Below are 14,351 nucleotides of genomic sequence, written 5' to 3'. Positions count from 1 at the left end.
ATAGGCAATACACACAGATGGCAAGTTCACCCTATCTGAACTGATCCTGCAAGCCCTTTAACTCATGAGATTATCCCTAGTATGACTACTTTCTTGCCTGAATAAGGATTGCTTGCCTCAGTAAGCATTACAGAAGCAAGTCCATTGTTTAATATAGGCTTAGGTCCACAAATGGTCATTCTTCCAGACTCAAGGAGGGCAGGCTCCCTCCTAATGATAGGAACGTGAATAGAGCGGATCTAACCCAGCAGTGTGTGAGGGCTACTGCTTATGTTCAGTGAGAAGGGGGAACTAATTGGACTACTCAGAATTTTAAGCCTTTACCGACTGCAAGGTCAGGCAGCGGGCTGTTGTACATAATACTTTTCTTGGAGTGGGACATGCTATAGCAAGCTAGTTAGCATACCACAATGATTAGTATAAGTTCCCCAAAGAGGGGCTGAAAAGGCAAATTCCCAGATGCCCTTAATTGCCACAGTTGGAAACCAGCTGCTTCCTAACCTGCTGCCAGCTGTGTTTAATTACACACAATTGTTTTTTTCTGCTTACCTGAGTTTGCACTGAGTTTCAATGAAAAACTATATCCAAGCTCCTCACGACATATTCGGACCCCTGACCACCCCTCCCACACGTCCCCAAAAGGCTATTGAAAACTTTCATAACGATAATTATTTAAGAGGCTGCCTCCACTATCATGGTGTCACTGCAGCAGTGACCAAGATATTATCCTGGCAGGCTTCTTGGCGCTGCGGTTAGTGCCGTTGTCCTGCTACTCTTGCCTCGTGTCCTGTAAGGAAGAGACTGGGAGAACCCGGGGAATTGAAGAGGAGAACAGCTGCCTCCTTTTCACTTTACAAAGGTATTGAATCTCATGCTCCCACTTTCCCCAAGTCCACACAGGTCCAGAGATTTAATCGGGATGACAGAAGAAAACAGGTGGAAGCATTTTTAAAATGTGAGATTGCTTTCATTTCTCTAAAACGAAAGTGTCCTTAAAATGCAGTTTGTCTGAAGCAAGGTTTGAACCCAACTGGCCCATGGTGCCAGCTTTTATCATCCACCTATTAAAGTTTCAGACATGCACCTTTGTGCTTTCTCCCATAAAAAACCTACAAAGCCTCCTCACTGTACCTTTCATGCCCTTCTCAGATCTCTTATTGTGATGCCTACAAAATACTAGACAACGGTTAGGGTGCTGTTGTGTTGAGACCACAGGCTATCATCTGACCAATGCTGTCTGACTGTTCCCTTGTACTAGGTCTTTCTCCATCTGTGGTCCCATCTTATACTTAGTAGTATATGCAGTAGGTGTCTTCTTGTTCTGGTCATACATTATCTAGCACAGTGGGGTCTTGGCAGATGTCTGGGGCTAATAAGCACTACTGCAATATCATCATCAAAATCATCATCAGCATCATCATGAACCAACCCCTGCCCCATCTCTCTACTTCCAGGATAGCTCCACTCTGCCAGAGCACCAGCAATGCTGTTTACCATTTCCCTTAAGAAAGCCTAATGTGGAGCGACAGGAACAGCACTGAGCACCTATATCATGGAGTTAGTGTCATTTTACAATTGAGCGTCTATAGAACCTGTTGAAAAGAATTCTGTACATGTAGAGCACAGTGTCCCCTCTACAGTTGAACACTCCCTTTCCTGTAATGTACTAGGAGTAAATATTTATACTTCTGTGCTATTTTGAATATCTATTCTCTCTCTCACCCTCCCCTGCCAACCCCCCAGCCTTGACTTGTTTCTTTTTATCCTGTCCGATTACTGTGGTTTCATGAATAAAGCAGCTTATTTCTTTAACCTGTTGTACCATTTCCTACCTGCAGAGTGGTGCTCTGATCAGAGAATGGGGAGCTGAAGAAGGTGGTGACTATACTCATCACAATTTCTGTGACATACTTCTCCAGGATGGAGTCAGCGTGCTTTCGGTCACTGGTGTTGTTACAGGTCTACAAAATAATTCATTCTTTTAGAACACATCAGTTAAACTGATAAATATGAACATTTAACTCCTGTGATTTGGAGCATTAATTCTGAATGGACTATCTGCCACAGTATGCAGTGTAGACCAAAATCACTCATATAGCTAGGACACACAATGTGTGTGTGTGCAAAAAATTGGATACCTCAGAGCAAAGAATGCAGTATTATAAGTAGGAATGAGATGTAATGTTTTCCTATGGGGAAATACTTGGTATACCAGGCACAAAGCCATTTGGAAAAATAAATGCCAAGCACAGGAAAATTACTCTAAACTTGCTAAAATATATCAAATATGGTTGGGGAAGGAGCCATACAACCTGGCCACAGTGAACAAGCCAGTGGCAGAATAAAGAGAGACATGTGAAGCAGAAAAAAGGGGCTCGCTTTGTTTGTTTTGTTTTAAGAAAGAAAGAAAGAAAATCACTGTGTTCCATGGAACATAACTAAAAGTCCACACTCGCCTAAATGGAGAAGCAGACAAATATAAATTTGAAATGAGAGGAACCAGTAAAGAGCTTCCTGACTTGTGCTTTAAAATGCACTGTTCCAAACCTCTGCTAATTGTCACCACAACTATGTCCGTTTGCTCCTTTAGATTTACATTTCTAGGTATAGAAATCCTTACCCGACAGATGTCAACCAGGAAGTTCTCAAACAGTTTCCACATGTGATTACTGGTGTAAATCTCTTTCATTTCCACTTCTGTGTCCACATAGCAATGATTTAGGAAGTTTATATAGGCAATTTTAACCTACAAATGGATAAATCAAAATGGTTAATTAAAAAAATAATTAAATGGGCATTTTTAGTCAATGCAAAGTCATCACATTAAAACTGCTTTAAAAATTTGTAGCTGAATTTACAGAATCTATTGTTTTTATTTAAATATTGGTGAAATCCAATCTCATAAATAGCAAGACATCTGCAACGATGCCCATATGCTCAGTGTTTAGCTGATCGCCATATTTGGGGTCGGGAAGGACTTTTCCTCCAGGGCAGATTGGAAGAGGCCCTGGAGGTTTTTCGCCTTCCTCTGTAGCATGGGGCACGGGTCACTTGCTGGAGGATTCTCTGCTCCTTGAAGTCCTTAAACTACGATTTGAGGACTTCAATAGCACAGATATAGGTGTGAGGTTTTTTGCAGGAGTGGTGGGTGAAATTCTGTGGCCTGCGTTGTGCAGAAGGTCAGACTAGATGATCATAATGGTCCCTTCTGACCTAAATATCTATGAATCTATGAAAAAGCCAGAAATACTGCAGCCACAATTCAGCATAATGTTAATAATTTGCACTTCTATTCAAGATTGGCAACGTACCTTACATATATCAATGTGTTCAGCCTCAAACACTCCTGGGAAGTAGGCACATTCAGAGTAACCATCCCCATTTTAAAAATGGGGGGGGGGGGATTTACACACACACACACACACACACACTTACTTCTCCCAGCTCAGTCTTGCTGCTTACCCACAGGTCATTCTTTCCAGGCCAAACCAGGCCATTCTTTCCAGGCCAAACAGAGTGATTAAAAACAAACCTCACTCCACTAACTTTAATACATTACATAGGTACGCAATGTTTAATATCAGACCTCACCTCAGGTATGCAATCCTCATGAGTTACTACTCTAACGATGTCATCTAATGGGAGGAGCGAGTTGCACTTGATTTCTGTGTAGACATTTTTGCCCTCTGTGCATACAGCAAGCAGTTCTACTAAATGGATATGGTACATCAGAGGGCTGTTTTCATCCATCCTGTCCCGCTCCGATCTCATCATTTGGACCAAGGTCTGGAAAGAGGCTCGGTCGTTGTAGAACACAAGGACATCTTCTCCCGCATTGACTAGCTACAAAAAAAGAACAGCTTCCTTTTGGGTTCCATTCTGTTATGTCTCCCCTTAGAGATTCCACAGGAATCAGACCATTTCTGGAAGGTACACATGCATGTGTACCTTCCACTTACCCAGCACTTTTCCTCAAAGGACCTCAAACCTCATCCTCTAAACATTTCACTAATAGGCTGAAGAGTCCCCCCTTTATCTAAAGCTATATATTATCTGTGTACTGGAATGTTACGCTCTTTGTCAGTTTTGCAATTACTTGTGAGTTCAATAAAACTGCAGCCTGCCAGATCCATCTGAGGCTCTGTACCTTGCACTCTCTTTCCACAGTTATAAATGATCTCTCTGAAGTATGACGTCTTCCCCTAGACCTCTGTTCTGAGTAGGTTATGCCCTAGAAATCTACCACTTTTAAAATCTTTAACATCAAAGCCAGTTCAACTGGCTCCTCATTAGTTCGATAAACGTTCTTTCAAGAAGCTTCTGACTTTTTTGTGGTTATGTCATGAAGATTGCCTCAGCTAATCCGTCTGTAGTGTTAGCTTGGGGCACACGATTCTGCTCAGAGCTAAGTCCTTCAAGAACTCTGGGTGGTAGGACCTCAAGGCTGGGTAATTCCCCATTCCTTACACAATGATTTTCAACAAGCAGTTAGAGGCATGATTAAGTCCCATAAGGCAGACTTCTATCAACATTACATTTTTTGGGGGGAGGAGGCACATTTTCAGAACAGCTCAGCACTCCACCCGTCTCTATCGAGAACAGAAGGATGGACAGCAACTGAGAAGAAAGGGAGCTCCTGAGCACTGTTAAAAATCTGCCCTACCGATTTCAGACACATCTAGACATCTATCACAAACACAATGCACAGAGCAAAACTCACATGCAAAGCCATACTTCACAGGGCTGGACTCTGCAACGGGCAGAGCTCCCTCAACTCACTGACTTCAACAGGAAAGAGGGTTGCTCAGCACTTTGCAGGACTAAATCCACACGGAACAGCTGACGCTCTGTTTAAGTTTAACTACAGCATGTGGAACAAGATCCAGAGTCAAACTTCCCAGTGAAATTGATGCATTAAGGCCAGAACCTTACTGGAGAAAGACAGTCCTTCCTTTGACTCAATCCCATTTGTGACAGGTTGGGGAACCTATGTACAACCTATGAATTCCATTTTTATGAATTCGGCTTTATGAATTTGCTGCATCATTGAATGCCTCAGTGTATGTGGAAAAGCCCATCAGGGCTGGTAACATGTCTCCCAAACCAGGGACAATGGAGAGCTATTAACCTGAATGGCTCTCATTTGAACAGGTGCACCTTCTAACAGTGGGATGGCTGAGCCCTAGGAGACCCAGTTCAACCCAGCTTGGCTGTCGGGAATGAGGAGAGGAGCAACGGAATTCCCCTAAAAGGAGAACAAAGAGACAGAGGTGTTGGTACAGCCCTTTCAAAACACAGAGGTTCTCAGAGAGAGGGGAACAAAAAGGGACAGGCTTTAGGAAGGAGATGGGACCTATGGACTGTGGGACCAGACAAAGCTGAACGAAGCTGACTGCACAGGTCAGAGAGAATCAATGATTCAGAGAAGCAGCCATAAGCTGGAGAAGTGCAGCCCAGCAGAGGGACTTAGAACCCTGAAAGAACATGGACCCATATCCTAAAGAACACTCAGGAGTGGTGACATAACTGAGGCAGGGAACAGCATCTAAGTGTTTCTTGCAGATGTCTGTATATGTCGTGCATTCTAAAATAAAGAGCGACTGTCCTTAGAAATCCTTCTGTAAAGTCCGTTTCTATTTGCTTCAAGTATCACATGCCCCTAAAGGGGTAAACTATAAATCAGAGTGCCCAGGAGGGAATTCTGGGAAATAGCACCACTGAAGTGTTTTGGGGGTCAGCGTTGGTCCTGGGGATTTAGGGTAACTGAACTACAGGGTCCCTCTTTCAGAAGGGTATCAGACAAATTCTGTGCCCAAAAATTTTGCAGTGAGACCATGGCCAGAGACAGTGCTGGAGCCTATCCAGGCCAAGGGATGTGTAAAAGTACATGGGCCCAGCTTGAGGGTGCAAACACAACAGCCTGGTGAGTGTGCAGCAGGGGGAGCTTGACTAGGGCTGTGACACAAGTACACTTTTTTTGTGGCACCAGAGAGGATAACTTTTGAGATACACTAAAGGTCATCCTTCCCACCCAAGGGGGGAGAGCGTGATGAAGCAGCTTGTGCCCATAATAAAACTTTGTGCGGTGTGATAGCTGCACATCACTTCTATATTGTCCCAGTTGAGAACGTCACTTTCTCAGCATCCTTTCACTTTCTACTGAATGCCAGTTGTTTTTTTTGCTCAGGAGCTTACAGAAATATGCATCTCTCACCTCCGCCATAACCATATCTTGGCACTTCTTAATGAACTTTCCTTCCGCCTTCACAATTGTCTGCAGGAACTTTATGTACTGGACATTTCTGCCATGAGTTTCAATACAGTGGACAAAGTGCTGAACGACTCGCTCATTAATCTCACTGCATAGCTGGAAATTGTTCATGAAAATATGTTGCATTGTTACTGCCTCCAGGATCTAATGAGGGGGGAGAAAAAGAAAAAAAAAATCACATACACAAGTCAGGACAACATCAATGAATTTGCAGGGAACATAACAGTACAAAGAAGGAACTTCTCAGAGGAATCAGCATTTCAGTACAGAGACTTGTATCCATCAGGGATACTCTTCTCCATCCACCTCCACCCCTTGCATTATAACTGAGTGCACTAACCAGATGCTGCTCCTGCCAACATTAATGAGAACAAAGTGCTATCCATTTAACTAGTCTTGCATGAGAACTGGTCCAGAGGCCTTTACAGAGGTCAGGTTATTCCACTTTCTTACTACAAAAAAACATGGTATTAAGTTAAATCACTTCTTACCCCTGGGTTAAGGAACAGGTTTATGTGCTTGTGCAGCAATGCTTGGTTCTGTTGGTTCCCAGCACAGAAATTCTGTAAAAATGCATGTGCAAGTTTCATTATCTCCTGCATCCTTGTATCTTCTGCCTGTGATTGCATGACACAAATAAGATGGAATTAAAAACAACCCAAAAGTTCACTTTTTTGGGTGGACCACAATACCACCTGTTCAACAGAATTTTCAGAGTCACATCTCTCTCAATAGAAAAACAAATCTCTGTCCACTACAGACCTCCAACCAAATTAATCCACTGATACTAGATAAGAACTTGGCCCCTTTTATGATTTTAAAAGTTGTGGAGAACAAAAACACAAATATAAATAAGTAATGTCTTTCAGATCTGAATATGCAACATTCAAGCTTGCCAATAATGCATTTCAACCCCTCGAGTGCTACCGAACATACCTATATATATATATATATATATATATATATATATATATATATATATATATCAGAGGGATAAATACTGGAGAGGGAGAGGAATTATTTAAGCTCAGTACCAATGTGGACACAAGAACAAATGGATATAAACTGGCCACCAGGAAGTTTAGACTTGAAATTAGACGAAGGTTTCTAACCATCAGAGGAGTGAAGTTTTGGAATAGCCTTCCAAGGGAAGCAGTGGGAGCAAAAGATCTATCTGGCTTTAAGATTAAACTCGATAAGTTTATGGAGGAGATGGTATGATGGGATAACATGATTTTGGTAATTAATTGATCTTTAAATATTCATAGTAAATAGGCCTAATGGCCTGTGATGGGATGTTAGATGGGGTGGGATCTGAGTTACCCAGGAAAGAATTTTCTGTAGTATCTGGCTGGTGAATCTTGCCCATATGCTCAGGGTTTAGCTGATTGCCATATTTGGGGTCGGGAAGGAATTCTCCTCCAGGGCAGATTGGAAGAGGCCCTGGAGGTTTTTCGCCTTCCTCTGTAGCATGGGGCACAGGTCACTTGCCGGAGGATTCTCTGCTCCTTGAAGTCTTTAAACTACGATTTGAGGACTTTAATAGCTCAGACATAAGTGAGAGGTTTTTCGCAGGAGTGGGTGGGTGAAATTCTGTGGCCTGCATTGTGCAGGAGGTCAGACTAGATGATCATAATGGTCCCTTCTGACCTTAGTATCTATGAATCTATATAGGGCAAACCACACATCAGATTCTTTCCCATACCTTTGGACTTCATAGGAAGACTGCCATGAGATCCATTACAATGGAATTCCGTATTGAGGGGCTTAAACTTGATGGTGAAGAGGAGACAGGAAGATATTGATGCAGCAACAAAAATTCAGCTTCTGTTCACAGGAGTAAGTACTCTCTCTGTCTGTGACTTAAGTCAGAGCAGCGGAATAGCTGAGAAGGTACAACCATGTCTCTGACTTAACTGACACATAAATGCATCTCAGCTGGGAGTAACAGACAGTCAATGCTATAAAATGAGCCATCTTTCTTTCATAAAAGCATTTGGCACTCAACAGTTGGTCAGTGCCCTGCTTGAAATGTTTGTGGTTCGAGGTAATTCTGCAGTTCATCTCACAAAATCCAATCAGCATAAACGGCAGGCTCAGCAGAGAGGCCAAGGAGACCAACTTACTTCCACAGCCAGGTTGAGCACTAGTACATTTCTATGGTTCTATGACAGTAGGGAAACTTTCATGCAAGTGCTCATGCTGCTTCTGAGTACAGGGGATTTCATCCCCTATACTTTTCATTCTCCAGCATGTTTCACAAGTAACAGAGTTAATGCCCAATTTATTTTTCCAAGGCAAAATGTAAAAAAACAACCCCCACCCCACCCCACATCAAACCAATTTGGGGCTTCACACTAGATAATCTGTTCTGTTTTCAAACTGGGCAAGATTTTCAAGATCACTCCCGTTCTATATCTCCTGTCTCTCAGAAGCCATTCACCTCACTCTCTGGCAACCTACTACCCTCCAATACCTAGAATGCCTCAAACCATGGCATTAATTCCTGTCATACCTCCAGTGACCAGGGCAAGCCAGGAAAAAGATTCTAGCCAGCAGTTGAGTGGAGTGGCTGCATGTGACAGAAAGTCACAGTATTAATGAGGCTAAGAACACTGTAAATAAAACTCCAGTCACCTGCTCAATAGTGCAGAGCACTCCCTGAGGGCTAAGCTATCTCTATACTCAGTCACTGTTTCGCTAGAAAGCAGATATTTATCATGTGTGCTTAAAGTATTTGTACTGTTTTAGGGAATAGTTTACAATTCTGAGGTTACGCCTTTACTACTAAAGAGGTGTTTGGTTTTTTACCATGTGATAACTACCTTTTGTTAGCTATCCTGCTGTAAATCTTGCTGGCGAGAAGTTGCTGTTGTTTTTACTGCAAGGTAGCTAGATGAGACTATACATAAGAACGGCCCTACTGGGTCAGACCGAAGGTCCATCTAGCCCAGTATCCTGTCTTTTGACAAAAAGAAAAGGAGTACTTGTGGCACCTTAGAGACTAACCAATTTATTTGAGCATGAGCTTTCGTGAGCTACAGCTCACTTCATCAGATGTATACCGTGGAAACTGCCTTTTTTGACAGTGACCAATGCCAGGTGCTTCACAGGGAATGAACATAACAGATGATCATCAAGTGATCCACCCCCTGTTGCCCATTCCCAGCTACTAGCAAACTGTGTGGGACAGTGGGAATCTAATGGATCTTAGTTACCCTGAAGTAAACACATACCTGGTTTTGGCAATGAGGTCAAAGCTTCAGGGCTTGGCTATCGGGGAACAGTAAGGAAAATTAATCCAAATTAACTGAAGGTGTGAATTGAAAGTGGATTAGTTAAACTGCATTAACCCGTCATTCAGAATTAAAGATAAACTAAATTAAGACCACTGTAATTCTGAATGAGTGTGTCGACACAATGACCGGTTTCAGAGTAGCAGCCGTGCTCCACGAAAGCTTATGCTCCAATAAATTTGTCAGTCTCTAAGGTGCCACAAGTACTCCTATTCTTTGTGTGTCCACACAAGGGTTTAATGCATTTTAACTAATCCACTTTTAATTCACACCTTTAGTTAATCTGAATGAACTTTCTTAAATGCCCCAGTACAGACAAGCTCTTGATCTGATTAACTACAATGGACGAAGTTGGTGCTTCAGCAATTAGCTTAGAATATTGTCTGTTGTCATCAGAAGTTTCACATTTAACCAAATACTTCTATAAACCATAAATTTTTCCTGAAGAGGCATGAATATTTACAATAGCTTCTTTTTTGCCAAAGGTAACTGAAAGAACTAAGGTTTAAGGAGATCTCAGGGAGCTATTTATATTGGTCAGCAAAACTGTAAAGTAAGGGAATAGCTGTGTGCAAAGCCCACCTTCTCATATGGAATCTGCAGCAGCTCCAGAACCACAGTGTGAGCTCCCATGTTCCGCAGCAATCTCTGCTGCTGTTTCCGGCTTTTCCTGACCGAAGCACTTTCCTGAACACAGAGCTTGCTAAGCCGAAGCAAAATCTGGGAGAAGAAAATTGCTTTAGAACTTGCAATTTTTTGTTTTGGTTTAAATTATGTTAAGATGGAAACTTCCCTGACCTAAGCAACTCACAGTCTAATGACAGACAAGCAGACAGACACTAGGCAAATGGGAAAAAGACATGAAAAAATCCATTTAAAACTAATTCAGGCATTTGCCAGCCCGGGGTCAAACCTAGAATCTTCTAACACTTACAAGCCACCACAGACAGGTTTCTCGTTGTACGTTAGTTTTAAAAGTATTAGACAGTACAACGGAGCACAAGTCCCTAAAGAAAGAGGGCAGATTTAAATGAGCTTCCAGACTTTCCTGCTCCTTTTATATCCTTTATAATCATAAAAATTTGGGTTTCCATTGAAATAAGCGGCATTAATGCTACATTTTGGAATAATCTGTTTTTGTGGAAAATACGTACTCCGAATGTTGGCTATATTCTAGATGTCTCATTGGAGTTGGGATATTCTACTACTCAGCAAATTAGAATTCAGCAAGTAATTTTCACAGTGTAATTCACAAGTAATTTTCACAGTGTAAATGTGACTCAGTTTCCCGCTTTTTAAATTCAGACTAAAATCGGAGTTGCACCATTAGTTTATACTTCAATTTAAAGAAACCAAGTCTTACCTCCTTCACCACCCGGTAATTATAGCTGCTAGTACTTTCATGTCTTTGTGACTTGCTGTGGCTTTCCTAGGGGCAAAACCAATCATCTATTAATCGATTAGAGTATTTTCTTTGATAGCTCCTATGGCTGAGAAATACGGGTATTACACTGAATCTACAGAGACCAAAATTGTCAGTTGTCACCTTACAGTTTTATGACAAGATTGAGGGTACTAACAGGATGAATAAAAATAAATGATTTAAAAAAAAAATTTAAAAAAATCAGGATTTCTTTTTATTAAAAATCAGATTTTTTTGATAAAATGCTTTCTGAGGGAAAATAAACACTATTTAAAGATACATTATAACTCAAAGAGATCTCATCATGAAATAGGGATTATAAATTCTAATTCTATAGTAGGAGACAATATATTCATGTAATATTTAAGAAAAGTTCTGTAAATGAGTTCCAATAGTTCATAGATTACGGACCCAATTTTATGGGGTGCCAGAGGCTTCTGTATAGGTTATTTAGGTTAATCTTTCTATCTACGCAATGGGACTCAGTGTTCAGTCTAGAAGATACCATAAGAGATGCTTAGTTTTGCAGTTCTCAAACTGTGGATTTGTGCCTCCAGAGATAACATGCTTGTTAACAGCAAAAATGTTTTTAAACAAAGAAATAACAGAGGTGAGAAATAACAGACCTCAACCCTATTGTCCCTCTGCAAATTTGTGTACACAGAGTCAATCCCTTACCTCTCTCTAAGAGTGTAAAGTTTCAAAAAGTTCAATGAATAGAAGATTGCTGGGGGCGGAATGGATCTGGACAAGGAGAAGAAGTCTGGAGATAAATGTTGGATGGGAGGGACAGGCAGTAGAAATAAAAGTGAAACTGTTTTGAGAAGCATATTCCAGAAGTCTTGAGGTCTTTCGGAGTGTAGCCTTCATAGATTTGAGATCTACCATACCATTCTCTCACTAGAAGGGAAAACCTATAATGGCAGCAGGCCATAAAAGAGACCCAGTTTGGGAATATCTTAATGAAGTTCCTCTACCTGTGGGTAAGACAGGCATGAGTGCAAAATGCAAACAGTGCAACAAAGAAATGCACGACCTAGTGCCCCAAATGAAACAACATCACGAGAAGCATTCCTTCTCAGGAGGAAGCTGGGTTGAAGATAATGAAAGGAACACGTCTGAACATGCAGGATCTTCAGGTTGGTAAACTTTTTTTATTTCATACTTTTCGTAAGGACTGACTGTCCTCCTGGACTATTCTTGAATTCTCATGTTTGAGCAAAAAATATAATTGTTACTCTATGGTACTATCATTTTAGATGCAGTTGTGATAAAAAAATAAATAGCTGAAATAGGCAGATCTTCCTTTTACAATTTACCTTGAAAGTAGTACTGAGTGTCAGTGAATGCAATGAGTAATACCAAATGACCAATATGGTAATAATAATTAAATAACTGCATCGATTTATTTTGTTTAGGAGAATCTATCTTCAACATACAGGATTCTGAAGACTATCCAACTTCAAGATCACCATCATTTTCTATAGTTTCAGAGTTATCTGCCAATGATAGTGTGTCAGTCACATCATGTATGTCACATGACCACAAAAAGAAAAGGAGTACTTGTGGCACCTTAGAGACTAACAAATTTATTTGAGCATAAGCTTTTGTGAGCTACAGCTCACTTCATCGGATACATTCAGTGGAAAATACAGTGGGGAGATTTATACACAGAAAGAACATGAAACAATGGGTGTTATCATACACACTGTAGGGAGAGTGATCACTTAAGATGAGCTAATCCCGGGGGGGGGGTGGGGAGAAGGGGGGAGGGGGAAGAGAAAACCTTTTGTAGTGATAATCAAGGTGGGCCATTTCCAGCAGTTGACAAGAACGTCTGAGGAACAGTAAAAAGAAAAGGAGCTAAAGCTCACTTCATCAGATGCTGTAGCTCACGAAAGCTTATGCTCAAATAGATTGGTTAGTCTCTAAGGTGCCACAAGTACTCCTTTTCTTTTTGCGAATACAGACTAACACGGCTGCTACTCTGAAACATAGCCACAGTATATCACCTGTAGCAAAAAGAAAAAAAACAACTCCATCATCCAGAAACAACCATAGATAAATTTGTGATAAGAACCAGCAGATTACAAAAAGAGGTAATTGATGAAAAAATTGCCCAGTTTGTTTATGCAACAAACTCTCCTCTCCGTATCATTGAGAGCCCACACTTCATTAACATGGTTCAGTCATTAAGACCAGGATACAGTCCACCCAACAGAGCCAATATCACAAGCAAATTGCTGGATAAAATGTATGAAAGAGAAATTGAGCAGTGTGCAAAAGGCCTAGAGGGTAAAATTGTTAACCTGAGTCTTGATGGGTGGAGCAATGGCCACAATGATCCTGTTGTATGTGCTTGTGTGACAACAGAAGAAGGGAATGTCTTCCTTACAGAAACAATTGATATATCAGGAAATGCACACAGCAGAATACTTACAAGAAGTAGCAGTAAAAGCTATAACAAACTGAAAAAAAATTCAAAATGTCTAGTACACAGCTTGGTCACAGACAATGTCTGCAAATCCAAGATGAGAAGAAATTATTTAGAATAGAGCGAAGAGAGTCCCAAGCTAAAAACATACGGTTCCAGTACTCATTTGATGCACCTCCTAGCCAAAGACTTCAGTGTTCCCGAAATAAAGGCTAATGTTGAAATTTCAAAATACTTCCATAACAACCAATTTGCAGCAGCTGCTCTGAAAAAAGTGGGAGGAACCAAGCTAACGCTCCCACAACGTGCGATGGAACTCAGTAATGGACTGTTTTGAACACGGTATAAAGAACTGGCTTAATCTGATGTCAGTTTGTGAACAAAATAGTGAAAAAATAGATAGCATTTTTCTCAAAATTGGGCTTCAGAGAAATGTTGAACGCATGCTGAGTACCCTAAAGCCTATTTCTGTAGCCTTGAACAAAATGCAGGGCAATAGCTGATTTATTGCTGACGCTGCTGAAATTTGGAAGGAACTGAGTGAGATCTTAAAAAGAGAAATATGCAACGACAGAGTTAAATTACAAGCATTAAAAAAAGGAATGGGTCAAGCACTACCTCACAGCTCATTTTCTTGCAAATATTCTCAATACTTGGTACTAGAGTGAAACCTTAACTGATGAAGAAGAGGAGTTGGCTATGACATGGACATCCAGCAATCATCCCTCCAGAATGACAACTATAATAAACTTCAGAGCTAAGGGTGAACCGTTCAAGAAATATATGTTTGCTGATGACGTTTTAAAGAAAGTCACACCAGTGAACTGGTGGAAGTCACTTAAGCACTTGGTTTCAGAGACTGTTGAAGTGACAATCTCACTTTTAACAGCAGTAGTTTCTTCTGCCGGTGTAGAAAGAATATTTTCT

At 41.0% G+C, this 14,351-nt stretch overlaps 1 protein-coding gene across 9 annotated transcripts in view; it reads right to left on the bottom strand.

The window, feature by feature from the left end:
* Nucleotides 1-14,351, bottom strand: part of ITPR1 (inositol 1,4,5-trisphosphate receptor type 1) — a 251,501-nt gene that overhangs the window by 121,736 nt on the left and 115,414 nt on the right. For all 9 annotated transcript variants that reach the window (XM_048856975.2, XM_075130279.1, XM_048856974.2 and 6 more), the window contains 7 exons: nucleotides 10,931-10,996; nucleotides 10,150-10,287; nucleotides 6,763-6,888; nucleotides 6,215-6,415; nucleotides 3,592-3,843; nucleotides 2,621-2,746; nucleotides 1,833-1,961 (listed from right to left, as the gene is read on the bottom strand). In XM_048856975.2, the coding sequence (XP_048712932.1) occupies nucleotides 1,833-1,961; nucleotides 2,621-2,746; nucleotides 3,592-3,843; nucleotides 6,215-6,415; nucleotides 6,763-6,888; nucleotides 10,150-10,287; nucleotides 10,931-10,996 (1,038 nt within the window). The remainder of the gene's footprint in view (nucleotides 1-1,832; nucleotides 1,962-2,620; nucleotides 2,747-3,591; nucleotides 3,844-6,214; nucleotides 6,416-6,762; nucleotides 6,889-10,149; nucleotides 10,288-10,930; nucleotides 10,997-14,351) is intronic.

The sequence above is a fragment of the Caretta caretta genome, chromosome 7, assembly GCF_965140235.1.
Source record: "Caretta caretta isolate rCarCar2 chromosome 7, rCarCar1.hap1, whole genome shotgun sequence".
In the NCBI taxonomy this organism is placed as follows: Eukaryota; Metazoa; Chordata; order Testudines; family Cheloniidae; genus Caretta; species Caretta caretta.
The sequence above is the reverse complement of the archived record's forward strand: the minus strand, read 5'-3'. Positions and strand labels throughout refer to the sequence as shown.